The sequence below is a fragment of the Heteronotia binoei genome, chromosome 11, assembly GCF_032191835.1.
Source record: "Heteronotia binoei isolate CCM8104 ecotype False Entrance Well chromosome 11, APGP_CSIRO_Hbin_v1, whole genome shotgun sequence".
Taxonomy (NCBI): Eukaryota; Metazoa; Chordata; class Lepidosauria; order Squamata; family Gekkonidae; genus Heteronotia; species Heteronotia binoei.
In genome coordinates, this window is record NC_083233.1 from 49,591,905 (window position 1) to 49,611,488 (window position 19,584).

The 19,584-nt window shown below is 43.1% G+C and overlaps 2 protein-coding genes across 2 annotated transcripts in view; one reads left to right on the forward strand and one right to left on the reverse strand.

The window, feature by feature from the left end:
• Nucleotides 1–416: 416 nt before the first annotated feature.
• Nucleotides 417–11,674, forward strand: GUCD1 (guanylyl cyclase domain containing 1). Its single transcript, XM_060249683.1, has 6 exons — nt 417–568; nt 3,055–3,139; nt 5,023–5,188; nt 6,203–6,294; nt 9,024–9,265; nt 10,156–11,674. Exons 1-6 carry the CDS (start codon nt 532–534, stop codon nt 10,245–10,247), a joined length of 714 nt encoding a protein of 237 aa, XP_060105666.1. The 5' UTR covers nt 417–531; the 3' UTR covers nt 10,248–11,674.
• The window catches only part of UPB1 (beta-ureidopropionase 1), a 50,213-nt gene continuing 42,293 nt past the window's right edge, over nt 11,665–19,584 (reverse strand). The window contains exons 9-10 of the mRNA XM_060249682.1: nt 18,142–18,296; nt 11,665–15,281 (exon numbers count right to left, since the gene is read on the reverse strand). Coding sequence (XP_060105665.1) covers nt 15,198–15,281; nt 18,142–18,296 — 239 coding nt within the window. The 3' untranslated portion in view covers nt 11,665–15,197. The remainder of the gene's footprint in view (nt 15,282–18,141; nt 18,297–19,584) is intronic.

The following is a 19,584-nucleotide window of genomic DNA, read 5'->3' on the forward strand; positions in this document are numbered from 1 at the left end:
AGTTTCGCGCTCGACCCCAGCAGCTCCTTTTGCCCGACATGAAGAAGAGCAGTCCGCCAACAGCCCTCATTGAGCATATCGTGTCGGAAACAGTAATGTGTGAATATATGCGGTGACGAAACATAGTTTGGGTCCAATAGTGGCACCTTTAAAACCAACATAGCTTTATTCAAGGTATAAGCTTCCGTGTTCAAGCACACTTCCTCAGATACAGTGAAACAGAATTTCCTCAACCACTGCATGATAAAAAAAGAGAAAGGGCGGGGAAGGGGTTAGTTGCCAGGAAGGGCCATCTCTGCTGTGGCCAGCTATTGTGGCCGTGCCTCCAAGCTTTTGCTATGCTAGGGGAGCACATCGCGAACGCAGCCCGCCCTACCAGACCGCCTCGCCTCCCGCCACTGGGCGGCTCCGCCTCTGCCGGCCCGGGAGGGAGGGTGGAAGAGGAGCAGGCGGAAGAGCCGCCGCCGTGGGAGACATGACCGGGCCCGCGGCTGCCCCCTAAGCGGTTCCTTGGTCCTGCGCCCGCCCGCCATGAAGAGTCCCAAAGAGGAGGCGGAGCCGCCCGCAGGTCGGTCAAGAGCTAGAAAGGACGCAGCGAGAAGCCCACAGAGTATGTGCAAAGCGCCAGGTCTGCCTGTGCGCGGCATCAAGGCGGTGCTACGCGCTTACGGGAGATCTTCCTCCGTTGGTGTCCGGGGCCAAACGAGCAGTCCCTGCCCTAAGCCCCTGGGGCCGCCTTGCTCACCTGGCCCCTCTGAAGCCTCCCCCCCCCCGCGGTTGTTGCTAAAGAAAAATCCGGGGAAAGATTTGCAAAACGACACGTAACGTGTGCATGGTCCTGGACGGGTGTGCGTGGGAGGGGGGAATCTTCCCTTCGCCCGCCGGGCGCCCTGGCGCTCAGCGGAGATGGAGGGGTGAAGATGTTTGTTGTGTCGCGGTCCCCACCAAGGCCGGCTCTGCCCCTGGATGTCACCTCAGGCCGGGTGGCTTGGTGGCTTAGTGACAGGCTTGAAGGAAGCGCTTTTCCTCCAGTCTGCAGACTCCCCTCGAAGCCGCCACTCTGTGCCGTCCTCCAGGGTGTTAAGTTAAGCCGGGTTTGAACGTGCCGCTGACCTGGTAATAGATCTTCCTGGTGCGCTTTTTGCACGGACTCATCGTCTCGCGTAAACAGGGCGTATGCACGCTTAGTGTGCACATCTGTAGCTCTTGTTGACATTAAACCGGGACGGGCTGATTAAACTTGTGAGTGGTGTTTTTCTCAAAGCCCATGTGCATAGTCCCATGAGGATCATTGTCCCGCCAGATTGGTCTTTAAACTGGTCCTTAAACCAGACTTTACAATCCGTTAGAGGCCCAATAAAGCCAGTTCTCTTCTCTTCCTGCCCCTTATGTGGCTCCTGAAAGGTAACAAATACTCTGTGTTTTCTTTAGGCCATTTTTTGGATGTGCACACATTTTTCTGCACACCTAGGAAATTATATAGATTGACTTCCTGATTTCACCGCCTTCCTGATAGGAAGTTCATTATTCAAGGAAGTAAATATATTAATTGTAGTTGTACATTCAGCTGATGAAAAGCCTGTTTTGAATGCTGAGTTTAATTTTACCTCCTCATAATAAATTGTATTTTTATAGTTTTCCTTACAAGTGTAACACTCCTTTCTAGAATTTATAATGAGAGGTCCTGATAAAAACAGGTAACTCCAGGTTATTTTGGGGAGTTTGTATTCATTATGAACCCAGAAATACTGTTAGATATGCTAGAAATTCCCTGTATAGCTGAACTTGTGAACATTCAGTGTTGCCCTGAACATACTCTGTTACAATTCAGGTCCTAATCCTGGAAACATCAATAATGTGCTGTATCTTAGACTTTCAAATGAATCTAGCTGTAACACAGCACTTAGTGCTAAAGACCACAGAGAATGTTGTCACTGATCCAAACTTATTTTCTTTGTGTCAAAATGCATAGATCAAGCTACAAGTGCAAAACAGACTTGCACGTTAGCCCTTCAGCATCTCTTGAATTAGCCGAGATCCAGTCTGAAAGGAATTGAGGTTGGCCATAATCATTTCATCAACTGAATTGTAGAGAAAAGGCTGCCCTTTAGGCTGCACAGGTGCTGAAATGCTGACCATCCCTACTTTGTTTCAGCTGTACCTCTTGAAAATCTGCTTTGGGCCTATCACAGCATCTTGTGTTTTTTTTTTTCAGTAATGGATGGATTTATGCCCCCTATGCAGAGATGCTAACATGGCTATTGTTTACAGGAGATACAGGAGATCATTGCCAGTGGTATTAGTCCAAAGTAGTAGACTTGAAATATTTGATTAGGGGTGGGGAAATCAGCAAAGCTTATATAGTGGGGTTTAAATAGCGCATATGAAAGAGATTTTTTCCCCCCGTATTACTAGCCCTAGATATCAAACTACAACTTTGAAACTGCCCAGTTGGCTGTTTTCTAATTCATTTGCTATGCTAATACTGCATTTTTAGTAATGCATTTTTTTCTGTGAAAAAACAGTCGTGATAAACATTTGCCCCTACTTCCATGTCTTGAACACTTTAAATAATCCCCCTCTAAGGTTGCTATTTTATGATAGCTGTTCGCATAACCACCTTCATAAATTTTATTTAAATTAGGTTCTCTGGCATGTAAAAAAAATTACATGCAGATTTCTACACAATGGAATGAAAGATTAGGTTCCCCCAAGGGGAAAATAGAACAAGAAAAAGAAGAGTTGATTTCCATACCTCACTTTTTTCCACCTTAAGAAATCTCAGAGTGGCTTACAATCTCCTTCCTGTCTTCTCCCACAACAGGTACTGTGTGAGGTAGGTGGGGCTGAGAGAGTTCTGAGGGAACTGTGACTGACCCAAGGTCACCCAGCAGGCTTCATGTGGAGGAGTAGTGAATCAAACCTGATTTTCCATATTAGAGTCTGCTTCTCTTTACCACTACACTCACACTTGCTCTTGAATAAACATGCAGAAGAATGTCTATGTTTTTCTGCCATACTGTTCATTCACTGCTGTCTCTTTTTTTGGTGCAGGGGACCAAGTGCAGTTGAAAGTGCCAGTGCTTCAGCAGTGGTACCATTGGGACTGTGGACTGGCCTGCTCCAGGATGGTACTGCAGTAAGTAAACTGGGCTAGGGCTAATGATAGCATTTACCAGCAAGATAGCTCCTGGATCTGAACAACCGTGAAGGTTGCTGGCCTTTTAAACATGTGTGACTAGCTGTAGTGCCAGCTTCTCAGTTGTGAGAGGAGAAAAACATGGACCTTTTGCTTCTATCAGGGACTGATCTATTGGGTGTAAAAAAACTGGAAAACCATTATTTCCCTCATTGGTTTACATCTTGTATCATGCCACTGATTTGCATTGTTCTTTAAGTAATTGTAATCAACAAATAGCTTTTGTCCTGTTCATGTGTTGTACATATCTTGCCATTTTCCATTCCACAAAGTTGCTGCCATTTGTGATCCACAAATAACAATGGTTCCGATTTTCTGTGTTGTGTTGCCTGGGTTTCATTTTTCCAACCTGCTAGCTGTCCTGCTGAACTCGTCTTTCCTTCCACAGAGGAACATGAGCTTTAGGTGCAGGAGAATATTTAGATGTCTACTTAATAGATAAGAAGCAGAAGATTTTCATTTCTCTCCATCCCTTCTGCCAAGACGTTAGTCCATGCGCTGGTAATTTCCCATCTTGACTACTTGTAACCTGCCTCTCCTCTTGCCCTACCCATTCCAAGCAGTTTCCAGAAACCAAACTTCCTTTCCTGAAGATCCAAACCACTCTCTTTCCTCTTCATTTCTGAATTCCAGTGGCTTTTCCTGCAAGTTTCTTCTCACTGCCAGGTGACCCTTTAACCTTGATCCTGAATGAGCTGCTCTCTCCCACTGTTCCTGAAGTTTTTCCTACCACCAATTTTTTCCTTTGTCTTTCTTCTTACTGCCACAATGCAGGTCTGGTTCAGACATCATCGTGGTTTGCACACTGGGAATGCACTGCAGGCTCGTGTGTTTCCCCTACCCTCCCAGGGTTTGTGCTAATCATAGTTCAGGGTTATGGTCTTACTGGGGCTAACATTAGAGCTGACCAGGTTGTTCAAAACTGATGGCTTGCAAGCCCACTTCAAACTGTGATCTCAGGAGAGGCCTGGTTATTTCAGACCATAGTGGCGAACCCTAATGTTTGCTGTAACACTGAACTATAGATACAGAAAGCCATGGGCATGAGGAAACTTTGCCAAGTTATTTACTTTTATCCTCCAGTGTCTCACTGGTTCAAACAAACACCTAACAGCCTCTAACAGACAGCTGGCTCAGGATGGCATCAAGCTGACCCAGAAGTGAGCCAGCCAGAAAAGGAGCACCCAGGAGTGTCCCAACAGTCTGCAGAAGAGGGACAGGCTGTGGGCACTCTGGGGAGCATCTGGAGTGCTCATGTGCCCTGCTCACAGCTCCCTGGGCACTCTCCGGGTGCTTCCCAGCTGTCCAGATGGCTGGGGAGCGCCTTGGAGGCGTCCCAGCAAAAAGGCACCACTTTCAAAGTGGTGCCTTTTTGAGCTGGCTCCCAGTAAGTCAGGGATGGCTTGGGGGCAGGACGGAGATGGCAGGTAGATGTGCATGTGTAGACATGTTCTTTAGATCCTTCTGCCTGCCATTCCCAGGGCAGCTTTAACCGCCCATCTACGAGCAACCAACATGTAGCTATCAGACCCTCTTCTCTGGTCCCTCTTGCATTTACATAAACCAGTGGGTTATAAACAGCTCTAAAATACATTTTTGTATAAACAATTCAGCTACATTACCCTATTAAGACAAGAACAAAGTCCCAGAAGCAAGCAAGCATTTAACATTCCACTGATTTGAATTTTGGGTCGTTTTGGTAGTGGAATGTCTGTCCATTTAGACTGATCCTATAATTCTGTGTTTCCCATGTGCCATAAGAAATGTTCCGAAATGCTCTTTTTTACCTAATATTGCATCCACCCCTTTTTATTTAACCTCAGATACCTGAATCTTCTGAATGATGATGAATTTCAGAAGGCCATTCAGGAACTCCGTTTGACAAAAAGCATCTGGACCATTGACTTGGCCTACTTAATGCGCCACTTTGGTGTGAAGCACAGATTCTGCACACAGACCCTGGGGGTAGACAAGGGTTATAAGACCCAGGTCAGTTTCCTGTTTCTAACAGTGAAATGCTGATGTTACCCAAATTCTGGTTCTCTGGCAAAGTGAAGGCAGGGATTCTTTTTGATGGCCGTATCAGGTTTCCTTAGGAGCACCACAGCAGCGGTGAAGAAGGCGAACCTCATGCTGGAGATTATTAGGAAAGGGATTGGGAATGAAACAGCAAATGGTGTGCTGCCTTTGTATAGAATTATGGTGCAGCCTCAGTTGAAATACTGTATATCATTCTGGTTGATGTATTTCAAAAAGGACATTGCAAAATCGGAAGACGTACCAAAGTGAGTAACCAAGATGATTTAGGGGTTTCCTACGAGGAAAGGCTGAAGGGTCTGGGATGTTTTAGTTTAGAAAAAAGGCTAAGAGGTGGGACCATGACAGAGATTTATAAAATTATGGATGGGGTGAATAAGGTGGATAGAAGGAGATAAAATAATACCAGAACTTAGGGGGCCAACCGATAGAAACAGGATAGACAAAAAGAAGTATTTGTTTACTCAATGAGTAATTAAATTATTGAAGTCATTGCCAGTGTGAGTAGTGATGGCCACAAATAGATGGCTTTAAAAGGGGGTTAGACAGATGGAGGATAGGTCCATTAATAGCTACTATCCATGGTGAGTAAAGGGATCCTCCAAATTCTCTGAATACCAGTACCAAGTGGCAACATCAGAGGGAAGGCTTTGGCTTCTGTGTTCTGTTGTCTGTCCACAACAACTGGTTGGCTATTGTATGAAACAGGATGCTGGACTACTGGTCTAATCCAGCAGGGCTTGTCTTATGTTCTTAAAAATAGTTTGTTTTTTGCAATTCATGAACATTCCGGTCTGTCTGACTTTTGCTTCTGCTGAACTGCTGTGTGGTTCTAGATCCCACAGTTGTGTACCCCTCAGTGGAGAAGCACCTTCTGGAATAGCTTGGTTCCTTCAAAAGTCACTTGTTGCAGATATGTTCCTGCTGAAAGTCAGTCTGACCAGGCTAATTGTCTTCTTTGTTCAGTCATTTTACAGGAAACACTTTGACACAGAGGAGAACCGAGTCAACCAGCTATTTGCACAAGCCAAATCCTGCAAGGTGCTGGTGGAGAAGTGGTGAGCTCTTGGTGGTGTCTTTTCCTTTTTTGGCTTTGTTGTGCAAATGGGCCAGCTCTTCTGGAATAGTTAGCTCTAAAATGTGAAAGCTCTCAAGTTAGCCTTCCTTTGAATTTTCATCTGGGCTTAGAGAAATGGGAGCAAACTAGGTTAATGTCAGACTGGAATTGGAGAGACCCAGATGACAAGGGAAGAACTCTGTCTACCACCCTGAGGAGGAACAGGATAAAAATGCAGTGAAGTTTGAGAAACAAATCTCTCAACTCTTGCATCCTAATCCTGTGCGTATTTTCCTGGAAGCAAAGTCTGTGGAATTCTTTGCAATTTATTCTCTTGTTAACATTGATATCAACAAGGCTGCAGTTGCCTTGTCTCTCCAGATGGGAGTACTTTGCTACTCTTTTAAACTAAAGTTGGGATTCTGCTGAGTACAGGTACCATCTACATGTTCATGGGGAAAGATTTTTAATTCTTTCCCCATTAACTGAAAAATCATGAAAATGACTGGCAAGTCTTGAGGCAGAGTAACTCTGAACAGGATTAACCAGTCCTATGAAAAGTTGCAGCTGCTAACAGATTTTATATTGCCCGTCAGTTGTAGTCACTCATCCAGATGAGCATCAAGTTGTGAAGAGCTGGCTTTATTTTTCTGTTCTCTTACAGCATCATCTTAAGAATGTTTACTTTGAAGTCCCACTGAGTTTGCAGGACCAATTTCGCACTAGAGTTTTAATCCTGGTTTAACTCTGTCCTCAAACTGACCTTCAACAGTAGAATCATAGAAGCAGAGAAACCAACTTTATGACTCTATGATTCTAGTGTAGAAAGTCAGTTTGGGGACAGAGTTAAACCAGGATTAAAGCTCCAGTGGGAAATTGGTCCAGGCGTGCTTAAGATTTGTTTTCTTAGTCTTTTTTCTACCCACATGGAGGCAGAGTGTGTATTTGGTCTTGTACCTGGTCCATCAGGGATGCAAACAGTCTCTGGCAGTAGGCCAAAATCAGACTAAGCTGAAGCTTACCCTCAGTGTTAGAGTAGAAACCTTGGTGCAAGCTGTCCAGGACTTCACACGGGTTAGACTGATGTTGATCTAGCAAAGGCTAATGTTTGACTTAAGGTTTATATAGGGAGAGCAAGACCCCACTCCTTGCTGTAACGAGAGTTGGAGCAGAATCTTGCAAAGATACAGAAACGAGACAAGACTGCAGGATGCTTTGAGCTGCCAGGTATGCGGTCCTCTATTTTGTCTGGACCACGTGACACCAGCTCTCTGCTGCCTTCATTCCTGGGGGAGACTGTAGGGATTGTGGAGATGGAGTTCCTCTTCGGCTTATTTCACTGGCTCCTAAACAGGAGCCTGCTGTCAGAGAAAGGAGGCTTGGGTATAGTGCAGACCATGGAGAGGGTTCCTCAAGCCTTGAGGAATCTTCCTCCCACACGAAGGCTAGGTTGGGGCAAGTACTGACAGTGTGCAGCTGATACTATAAGTTTCTTTGGCATTGAGATAAGAGGAAAGGAATGCCAAAAGTGAGAGAGGGCATGCGTCTGGACTGGAAAGGTCGAAGGAGAAGCTGAAGAGCCCAATGGCTGTGGATCAGATCCAAATAGCATGTTCAAAGTGATATGGAAGACATCATCTTCCATGGTCTTTTCAGCAGGCAAGATTAGCAACAGAGGGAAAGGTCTTATGTGGGTGTTTCGCTAACAGTTCTGAAATCCATTGCCTGCTGAAAAGACAGAAACAGCTAACTGCATTTGAAACTTGGGGGCTGGGAGCTTCTGTCTTGTCTGACCAAGGCTTCTGCAAAACATTCAGTTGTTTTATGAACAGTTTAGATGTATTCTAACATTCAGGCCTCATGGCCACAGCTAAAGAATAATAGTGTTTAATTACAAGTACAAACAAGTTATCAGGTAAAAAGATCATTTAAAAAAATCATTTACTCAGGGCTAACGTGCCAATGAGTGTCAACATGCAGATTTTTAATGCGAGTCGAGACATCCTTATTCCAGAATGAAGTGCACCATTCTGTAGTCACAATCCAAAAAATTTATTTGGATGCACTCATGGTTGGAATTTTCTCATCAGCACAGGGATTGTAGCTCTAATCTCCTGTCCTTGATGCATTATAGCATAAGCTTTATGCAAAGATGGAACAGAATTAATATGTTTAAGCATGTGGAATTTTAACAAATCTAGTTATAAGCCAAAATTTGTAACATGCTTTTCACTTGCACAGATTCAAGATCAATTTATTACTTATTTAAAACATTTATATGATGCCTTTCCACCCAAATAGGGAGTCCTCAAGGTAGACCCAGTTATAGAATATATGAGCCTGCTTCGGCGGGGAGGGCGGGATATAAATGCGAAGAATAAATAAATTCTTATTGCAGTGGTCAACTTAACCTTTGGGAGAGGCAATGAACAAGGAGCTCTTTTAAACTGCATTCCTTTTCCACATCAGATGCTAACTGGAAGAGTTCCTTCAGGTGGAAATGCCCATCAATGGCTAGGTGATGCAATTCAGCATATGTTGTACAGGCATTCTGCCAAAGTTGCCTCAGGAGTTATTGTCTTTAAGTATACTATCCAGATGGCCTCCAAGAGCAAAAAATGCTCAGCATCTATTCTGGTCCTCAAACAGCACTAGGGACATAATTGATGTTTTGATGGCCTTAGCTTCTTGGCTAGCAGCTCTCCTAGCCTACATTCTCTCTTTCCGCAGCACAGTGACTATCCGAGACATCCAAGAACACTTGGCCCAAGGCCACGTTGCCATTGTGCTGGTGAATGCAGTCCTGTTGCTGTGTGACCTGTGCTCCAGCCCAGTCAAATACTGCTGCTTTCTCCCAATTGGACAGAAGTGCTTCTGCAGGAGCCCCGACTACCAGGGCCACTTCATTGTGTTGTGTGGCTACAATGAAGCTTCAGGGAGTATTTATTACAACAACCCTGCCTATGCTGATCGTGAGTAACCACCCCCTGCTTCCAAGCTCTGGTTTCTCCTCCTCTCCAGTTCTGTGAACTTTTTAAATTTCAATTAATGCTAGTTAAAGTTGTCCGCTGTGATCTTGTAGTCCATGTGGATTAATAGCTACAGTGTGAGTGACTGGAGATCCCAGCTCACATTCTCACCTTGCCACAAAGCTCACTAGGTGATCTTGGATCAGCAGTTCCTTTTTCTTGACCTAGCCTACCTCACAAAGTTGTTGTGAGAAGAAAAAGGACGGGTGGGGGGGAAGTTCCTAGGTATACTACAAGAAGCTTTTTTATTTATTAAAAGATTTATATCCTGCCACATCCAGAATTATGACTTATGATGATATAGCGCAGAAGCACAGTCAGATAAAATACTCAAAATATTAATGAATCAGTCCGTCCTTGGAAGGAAAAATAGGATAAAAATGTGCTAGAACAATAATTTTAAAATATTTTACATTGGCTGTTTTTTGTTGTTATCACAAGATGTTCTTAGCAATGCATAGGGTTGGATCCAGATTAACATTTCTACAAGCATAAGGATTTCCAACCAGGGAGTGTGATTTTTCTTCTCCCCCCACCCCCACTCAAGGCAGCACCAAATCCCTCCTGAAATTGTTCTGGGGGTTCTCCCACAACGGGATTTCTGTGGAACTGGGGCTGCTACAGTAGGGGGGAAATTGCATTCCATGGAAACATCTAGTCTTTGACCCAAGCCCTAGTCAGTCTCTGAAGCACAGGCTGCTTGATTTGTCATGTATGGGGCTGCTGATTAGATAGCCTTGCTTTCCAGCTCTGGATTTCCACTGCCTGGATTCCCATTCTGGTCTCTCTTAAACCCTGATTCCCACTGAATACATATTGGTCCTATCCCACAGGAACATGCAGCACCAGCATCAATAACTTTGAGGAAGCCAGAACGAGTTACGGCACAGATGAAGACATCCTGTTTATTTACACAGACAGCTGACACCTGGGTCTGGTGCTTCCAGTTTGTCATTGGCCCAGCCTGCCCAGCACCAATATGGGCAGCTGGCTTGTCTCAGGACTCCTGCTACAGAGACTTTGCTCCCAGACTGCAGCAGGCTTGCAAACAAGGGATGCTTTAGAGACGCTGGTAGAGCTACATTGCTGTCCTATCACCATCTTTTTATTCTTGATGATGAAATAGCCTGTGTACATACACTATGCTATATACATACAATGTGTATGTATTTAATTTTAATTTTGCACACTTGAGTTTAAAATGCAAAATCAGACTTTTTTTCCTGTTGGATGTCAGACCCTTTTCCTTCCCAGGAATAAAACTCCGAAACCAAATCCATTAAATGTTAATCATCACTTGGGGGTATTTGGAGAAAGGGTAGACACAGGAAGAAGCAACAAATAAAGACACATCCTTCGCCCAGATCATAATGAAATAAACTATTTTTGAAAGTGGGCAGCAAGAGGAAGAAGTCCTTGTTGTCCAAAAGGGATTCTACAGCAGAAGCAGAAAGGGACATCCTTGTTGTTACGCCATTCTTCTGAATCTCCACATTCAGTAATTCACTTCTAAGTGTGTAAAATATATAGCTGTGTTGGCAGCAGGCTAGAAGTGCTTTCAGAAGATGATTTCAGTAGGTGAAGGGGAAAGTTGTTGCATGGTGACTGCACTGCCGCCTTGGAAGTGGTGGTGTGAATCTGATCACCGCATGCCACCCACTTATTTTCAGCCACTCTGCTTGCTTCCTCAGTGCCGTTTATGGGGAAGGGCTGCAGAATCCTGAATGTACTGTGCTTCTTCTCAATAACTTAAATATTCTCAAGATAAATTTTGAAAGAGTCCTTTGCTAACTTAGCAGTTCTAACACTGCACAATTAAAGATCTTTTAAACCTTTGATTTTAAGCATGTTTAACGGGAAGTGGGGTCAGCATCGCTACCACTTGAACAGTCATCAACCAGGAGACTCTGAAGAAAAGCTCCAAAGTGAAACTTGCCAATGGCCACCCACAGGCCCAGCCTTACTGTTCTGCTTTCAATCTGGCACTGTGCTGTCAGAACATATCTAGAAGCTGATGTCATGGCAACAGAATGATGCTTTAAAATTCACTTGTGTGAGTGTGCGTGCAGTTGGCAGTATCACCACAGGGCTAGCAAGTAGGGAGGGAAACTTCATTCGCTTCTACAGACCTGTAATTGGAGACTAGAACTCTATCGCTAACCGTGTTCATGAACTTCCAAGGCAGAGGCAGCTAGCAGTTGGATTTTAGAACTGAAACAGGGAAACTTCTCTTAGCTGAGTTTTAGAACAGGTGCTAGCCAGAACCCACTTTCTACCTCATCAGTACTACACTCATGCTCAGAAGAGGCTTCCCTAATGGTTAAAATAAAATAAAATTTTCATACAGCATAACCCACTGTGTACTTTATTTGAAAGTATTGCAAATACAGAGAATTGGTGGTGACACATTAGCCAGTGAAGAAAAAACAAAATTCTGGCAATGAGAGACAACTGAAATAGGGAGACACCAGTGGCAAAGCTTCACTTGTAGATTTTTAAAGAAGTGTGTGCTATTAAGTGCCATGTTGTTTGGGTTCAAAATCTTATCCACCCCAGAAAGTGAATGTGGTAAGACAAGTGCTCTAAATAATCTGGAAAAAACAAAGAACCCCATTGCACTAGAAGCAAAAACCTTAAGAAAAGGGTAAACATTTCTCTCCTGCTGTTGTGACCTTTTATGGCAGGATCCAAAGAGTTCTGTGTCACTTGGGTTTTCTGAATTCCTTGTCTTACCTACAGCTCTTCTATTAAGAGACTGCTCACAAGGAGTTTGAGGGGGCAAGGAGAGCAAAGGGAATTGCAGGGAGGGCAGGATCTGAAAACTACAACAGGCAAAAGGACGGTCTTCTAATATCATTTATGCTTTGTTAGTTAAAATGGTGTATACTTTCAACAGTAAAGGGGAAAATAGTCATTTTTGCTTAAGGCATTGCTGAAGTCTTTTAAGGCTAATAATACTAAAGGGCCATTTTTTTATTTTAAAGTCCAGGAGTAGGGATGTGGGAAAAAAATTGGGTAGAATTCAGATTTGGGGGGCAAAATTTTGGGGGGGAGGGGAGGGATATCTCTGAATATCAGATTTGGTAGCCACACACATAGGACTGTAGTTCAAATCTGAGAATCTCTCTGAATTACAAACCTGATTTGAACTAAAGTCCTGTGTGTGTGGCACTGGCACTGCCACAGTAGCACTTGTTCTGCTGGGCACATAGCATTGTTATGCACCTTGCAAACAAGCATCCTCACCACAGTTGACTTTCCACTGAATTGATTCTCTAGGAGAATCTGACTGCTGCCTACATTTACAAGTTTTCCCCATCATAGGAAACAATGAGGAATGGGGACAACCACTTTGGGGTCCAATCTTTTTGAAACTTGGGGTTCTCTGGGGGAGAGGCTCCTGCAGTCGCCTGCAAATTTGGTGCCTCTCCCTCAAATCCCTTCCCCCCATTCATTATACCCTATTTTGCCACTGACTTCAATGGCCCATAGGGTATAATGGAGAGAAATAGTTGCTGAATAGATTCAGTAGTTTTTGGCATTGCTGTATTCAGCAGCTGAATCAGATCAGAGAATCTGATTCATCTATATACAGAGCCAAATACAGCCAAATCAGTTGTTATTCGGGGTTGTATTCAGTTGAGCTGAACTGAATGCATATCCCTAGACAGGAGTCCTAGCACTGTAAAAGATGCAGGATTTAAATGCACTTGTTAATATAAGTAGAATTGCTTGCTGATTCTTACTCAGACCTTTCACATAAGCCAAGAGATGTATGATGAATTATTGGTAGATATGACTACCTCATTCCTTGATGTGATGAAGGAAGTGACCCTGGAAGATTGGCCTTTACAGCCAGTTAAAACAAAAACCCCTCTCTTCAGATAGTGGCTTAATAACAGAACAGAAGCTACTACTGGGGAGGGTACAAGCAGCAAACTCGTTTCTGCATTGTACAAAGAAAGCTGAATGTGCACTTCCACCATTAAGGTCTCTTAAGCATACACCAGGTACAAGCCTAAAAAAGCAAGCAATGGATTCAGTGCAAAATCAAAGGCGATCCTGAGTTAGGAAACAGATCTAAACCTCACTCTTTTCTTGTTATTGGGTTGCTGAATTCAAACAAATTATTTGTTACAACAGGCCTTCATTCACTCTTGTCCATAATAAAAGGAATATTTTACATAGAGAAATTTTATATGGAAAATATACTTTGTAATTAAATCACTCTCAATAAAGGTTTAAGTTGTAATCCAAGAGCAAAATGCATGCCGCTTCCTTCTTTCAGAGAAGCTGAAAGGCTTCACAGTGGTGAATAGTTTCTAAAAAGGAAACTTCAAAATTCAGTCTTCAGCACCAAGTACCTCATCGGGTAGAGGACAGGAAGAATCGAGGGGATATGTAATTTACACAGGTCATTTAAATGGCTTTTGTATCACTTTTAGAAAGCTGTAGCAGAAACATTCCACAAGGTATACACAGATGCAGCCCCCATTTCTAGCTGCTGCAGGTCATCAGCACTGCACAGTCTTCACTTTGATCCTGATGAGGTTTTATTTATGGAGTAGGTGCCTCCCTTTTGTCTTCACTTTAGATACTCTGCTGAGGAAGGATGAGGTGGGGGCTCCCCAAGTGGGTAAAAACCTTTCATTAAAACTGGGGAGGAGCCATGGCTCTCATAATGCACCTCCTTGCCATGCAAAAACTGATTACTAATTAAAGAAGGCTTTTGAATAGCATGTTTTGAGAAAACCACCAGAGAGCCACTGCCAACTAATCAGAACAAAACTACATAGACCAGTGGTCAAAGGCTGATTAAGGCCATTATGTGAAACGTGTGAAAAAACTTTTCCTTTATAAGCTTCCAGCCCTCCAACAATTGAGGTGGGGGGGCAATCTCCTGCCTTTTTATAAAATATGATTTACCAGGTGATTTTAGTTACCTCTGAGCACCTGCTTGGCAAGCAAAAACTGAATATTAAATTAAAGAAGTCTTTTGGATGGCATGTTTTGAGAAAACTGCCAGAGAACCACTGCCAACTAAACAACAAAACTGAGTTACGTAGGCCAGTGATCAAAGGCTGATTAGGGCTATTATGTGAAACATTTGAAAAACCTGTTCCATTGTAAGCTTCCAGCCCTCCAACTACAAGAAGAAAAATGTCCTGCCCTTTTTCAAATTATTATTTATCAGGTGATGTTAGTTACCTCTGTGCCATGAAAAAGCTTCAACTGTCTATTTCTGAACATGGAGCTTTTTTAAAAGGGGAAGATATTCTTTCTCCCTCCAGGTCACTGGCAACCCTACCTTCTATCCTTCAGGCAACCCTAGATCAAAACATTTCTTTGAAGCTGCCCTAAACAACGGTGGTTTTAAAACCACAGTATACCTAGCTTGCTGGGGGTAAAGTGTAGATGACTGGGGAAGGCAATGGCAAACCATCCTGTAAAAGTCTGCCATGAAAACGTCTTGATGTGACATCATCCCATGGGTTGGTAACGACTCGGTGCTTGCACAGGGGACTACCTTTACCTTTATACATATTTTAAAAGCCTATGGACCTTGTATAAAAAATGCAACATGACTGAACAGGCCCTACAGTTCACAATGGGGCTCCTTTGAAAATGGTGAGAAGACTTTCATGCCAGCTGTCTGAAGATGTTTTTGAAAGTATTCTGTGTTGCATAGGGATGCACCTTCCATTCAAATGGAGTGGGAGTCAAGATTGCTATTAGCTAACTGATTCATGCCTTTTGAGGCATTCTCCCTGGAGGAATGTTACCAAGAGACAGAGATCATGTCTGAAAGAGAAAAGGAAGTATACTTCCCCTACTCCATGTGAGTAGGTAAAGAAAAAATTGCTCCAAAGAAAAATCACTCATGGATAACATTAGGTACAAAGTTAGGCTGTACTACTGCAGCAAGTTCCTTGGCATACATCTCGTACCTCCCGGTCATCTGGAAAGGGGAGGAAAAAACCTTCAGTGCTCTTCCATCACTTATCATATATTGCTGTAAAAATCAAATGCTAATGCCCACAACAGCCTTACAAATGCAGCTCACAGAAATCATCCCAGAGATGGAAAATATCTGGTTATTGATCCCAGCAGCCTTTCCCAGGAGAGGAGATACTTTTCTCACTGTTGCCACAGCAGCCATTTAGGTCTGATGGAAACAACTCCCTGGAGTTGGCAGAAGGGCTCCCTTTTAGCAGCAGTGTGGAGTCCATTTCATGGTGAAAGGCAAGTGTGGGGAAACCTTTATGGTGAAAGGGAGTGAGGGATAAACTACTGCTAGTGAGAGCAGGGAAGGCATGGCAAACTGGCCAGGCTTTGAGCAGCAAGGGAGGAGGGATCACAGTTCCCTTGGCACATCTGCTGTGTTTGTCTTTAATCTCCTCTCTCTGGTTTCACCACTGCATATTGCCTCTATTAAGGGTATCACACCAATTCCTCAGAGTGTCATCAAGTCTTCAGCTATAACTGTTACTATCACATACCTCAGGAAAATGGCAGGAAGGCCTTAATCCTTGTTTTACTGAAGTCCACCTGAATAGGGCAAGTAGTGCAAACCCTCTCAAATGTTGCCTTCAGAATACAGGACCAACATAAGCTTGATGGTCTAGGAAGTGGAGAGGCCATGGTCTACAGGAATCGCGCCTCCAGATGCTCTGCTTGCCTTAGTGTTAGTTGATGGGGAGTTCTCTAGACCAGGATGGTGCCATTCAGCCTATTCTGGTAGGAGCTGCATCCTCATAAAGGATTATGCTAAAAGCATGGGGGTGGGGTACCTTGTTTTTGTATGTTATCTGTAACTAAAAACATCTTACAGCAGTTTTTCTGGTATGTGATCTGGATCCCTTTTTGGAAAGAAATTGTGTCCACACTTGGGTCATGTCAAAGGGTACTTTCACATGGTGACCATTTGCAACTGGATTTTTCCATTCCACACAGTAAAATCTAATAGCAAATTGCATTAAAATTGATTATTTAGTGTGTGTGAAAGCACTCTATGTGGGATTATCTTTGAAGGTCTCTCAGAAACTTCAATTGCCTATGCACTGAGATCTGCCTCAGAAGCTCTGGGTTCTCCTACCACTTGAAATGAGTCGGTTGGTGTCCCGGGATGCATAGGCCCTGTGGTACCACACTCTATGATATTGTCCCCCATGAGATCTACCTGGCATCTTCACTTATTGGTATCTGAGTGCCACGCAAGGACCTTTCTATTTTGTCAGGTATTTGGAATAGTCGCTCAATTCCTTGGTTTTTGTGTGAGACTTTGATTCACTGGATTCACTTGCTGCTGATTATACCAATGCATTTTATTGTAATTTTAGCTTTCGCTATGTATTGTTTTCATGTGTTTTTAATTGCTGTCAGATTTTTTTTGAGGGGGGGAATTGTCATTTGGAAAAGTGCAATAATTAAAAAAAATAATAATTTAGTAGTTTCTCCCCCTTTCAGTCATATACAGTTTCTATCCTTGGTTATCTGAAGAGTCTAACATTTAAAGATTTCCAGTCCTACAAACCCAGACAGGTAGGTCTGCTCTTAAAGTAGTTTTGAATTGGCATAGTCCATCTGAAGCAATCTATCATGCCTCCTTCATGAGTATGCACCTGCCTCTTTTCTAGTTCCATACTTTACACTCACTGATAACGTATACCAGACTAGGCTACTCCAGACTAGACCACTGTAACTTGCTTTATGCTGGCCTGCCCTTGAGATTGACCTGGAAACTCCAACTGGTCCAAAATGTGGCAGTACAAGTCCAGATGGGAACATCATGGATGGCACATATACATCCCATGCTGCGCTGCTCCCAGTGGAATACCAAGTCGAATTCAAGGTTTGGTTATTGTCCTATAAGGCCTTGAGCAGTGAGGGACGAATGTATCTGCAAGACTGTCTCCTCCATTATGTCCCCAGGAGGGCATTATGCTCTTCATGGTGGTCCCTGGCCTTAAAGACATCTGAATGTCCTTGACTAGGGCCAGGGCCTTTTTGGTCCTGGCCCCAACCTGGTGGAACTCTGTCAAATTCCATCAGGGCCCTGTGGGATCTTATGCAATTCTGCAGGGCCTGCAAGGCAGAGGTGCACAGGCCTTTAGTTGAGGACAACCATGGTTTCCATCTTGGCTGGCACTCTCCTCAGTTCTTCATCTTTGCTTTGCCCCCTTCCCATGGAGTGGCTGGCAGTCTGCAAATCTGGATAATTAGTATCCGCCATCTATTTTTATAATGCATTTAAATTTTGTCTTTGTTTTATTTGGCAAGTGTTTTTAATGCTTCTGTACGTTGCCCAGAGCCTTGCAGTAGCATGGATTGGGCAATTTATACATCAAATAAATAACAACAACAATGAAAACCAGAACCAATCTAGAGCTTGCAGAAGGCAGCAAAAGAAAGAAACATTTGGCCTCTTGTGCACATCTTACAAGTGTGCGTGACTGTTAAGACAATTTAATCTTGTCACTTGAAACATATTTGTATCGTTTATTTTAATATTTAGCATGAAATCTATCTCTTTGGCAGCATCAAGGCTGTGGAATGCCCTACCAACAGAGGTTTGTAGGATGCCCTCACTGCCAGAATGTAGGAGGCAGGTAAACTGCATTTTCTTTCATTAAGGTATTGGGCTTATTTAAAAGTGTAGATTATTGAAATTGTATCATGGACTATGGCAATCATATTGGATTTGATTAATTTTTTTGGAAGCTGGTGTTAGGGAATAAAAGCTGCCTTGAGAACTGAATCAGTCAAATGTTTTTAGGAAAGAAAGAAATCTGAGCAAATTTGCACAGAGAAGGCCTTACCTTAAAATTCCATTTGTCACCAACTTGCCTACAAAGATTTAAGTCCATCTCAACCACCAAAAGGCCATCCTGGGTGCGGGAAAGTTCAGGGGTTCGACTCCCATCTGGGGAGGCCACATAGCTTGAGCCATAAAAATGACCCAAATCATGATGAGCTTCAGAAACAGCAACAAAACAAAAAAGCCAGAAACAAGTTAATTATGTAACAGCATGCTTCTAGGAAGCTCTTCTAAAAGGAGTTTCAAGGCACATTTTGTAATCAGGGTTCTTCTTATATAGCAGCTTCTTGCCATCACATTCAAGGTGGTTCACAATTCAAAGTAATTACCTACAACATTATACATGCAGCACAAAAAGAAAAAGAAACAGGAAGGGAAGGGAAGGGAAGAGGAAAACGTCTTCTCATCACCATTGAAAATCACCACTCCTCACGTGCTTTTACTCCTGCTTGGAAAAATGCAGATTTTCTCCAGGGACAGTGATTTTTAACAGGGAAAACAAACTGGGGAAAGAGTTAAATAGTCTCTCCACCCATGCTCATCTGCCTAAATTAAAGCTCTCTATAGGTGGCAGTCTGGAAACAGCAGAAGCATAACTACTTATAACACATAGTTCTGCCATCTGGTAATTTACATAATGAGCAGGTGGAATTGCCACTGCAGGAGACAGTTCAAAGAGGGAGGGGCCTAATAGTAGGCCAATGAAAGGGGCCTTCCAGTCTCACTTCTCTACTAAGTGCAAACAGGTAATGGATTTTGTTTCTTTTTCATTTCTGATTTTATTGTTCTTTATGTTTTAATTGCTATTTAATTTCTAACATGCCTTGGGAGCCCTGACTGAAGGACAGGCTCAGAATTCTTAAACTAAATGTAGGCACAGGTTAATGCAGATTGTGGCTTGAGGGTGGGAAACACCCTTTTAAAAATTGCAAATATTATTTCACATCGATAAGCCTTGCCACATACATGGTACAAAGCTGAGCTGCAAGCACAGTCTCATGGTTGTGGGCAAGGTAAATCAGAGATGACTAGCACTGCAATCCTAAACACAACTATTTAGAATTCTACTTGATGCAACTGGCTGCCAGGAAAATGTTCTTAGGCCTGCACTATAAGCTACTTCATCAAAAGCAGCTGGCCAGCATGGGAAACTGAATAAATAATGCAGCAGAAACAAGCATAGAAATGCAGCTGCCCAGACACAAGAACACTTCAGACACATGTGGGATGTTTCTCCAAACCCCAAAATACCAATGCAACAGGTGAAGAAGTTCTATTCCTTTACACAAATTAATCCCCTCCCTCCCTGCTTTTGCTTTAGTGAAAAAAGATAAACCAGCAATACTGAAACTAAGTTTTGGAAGTGTACAAAAACAAGAAACATTATTTTAGCATATTTCAATATCAATAATGGGGATTTCTTTTCATTTAAAAAAGTGCAATG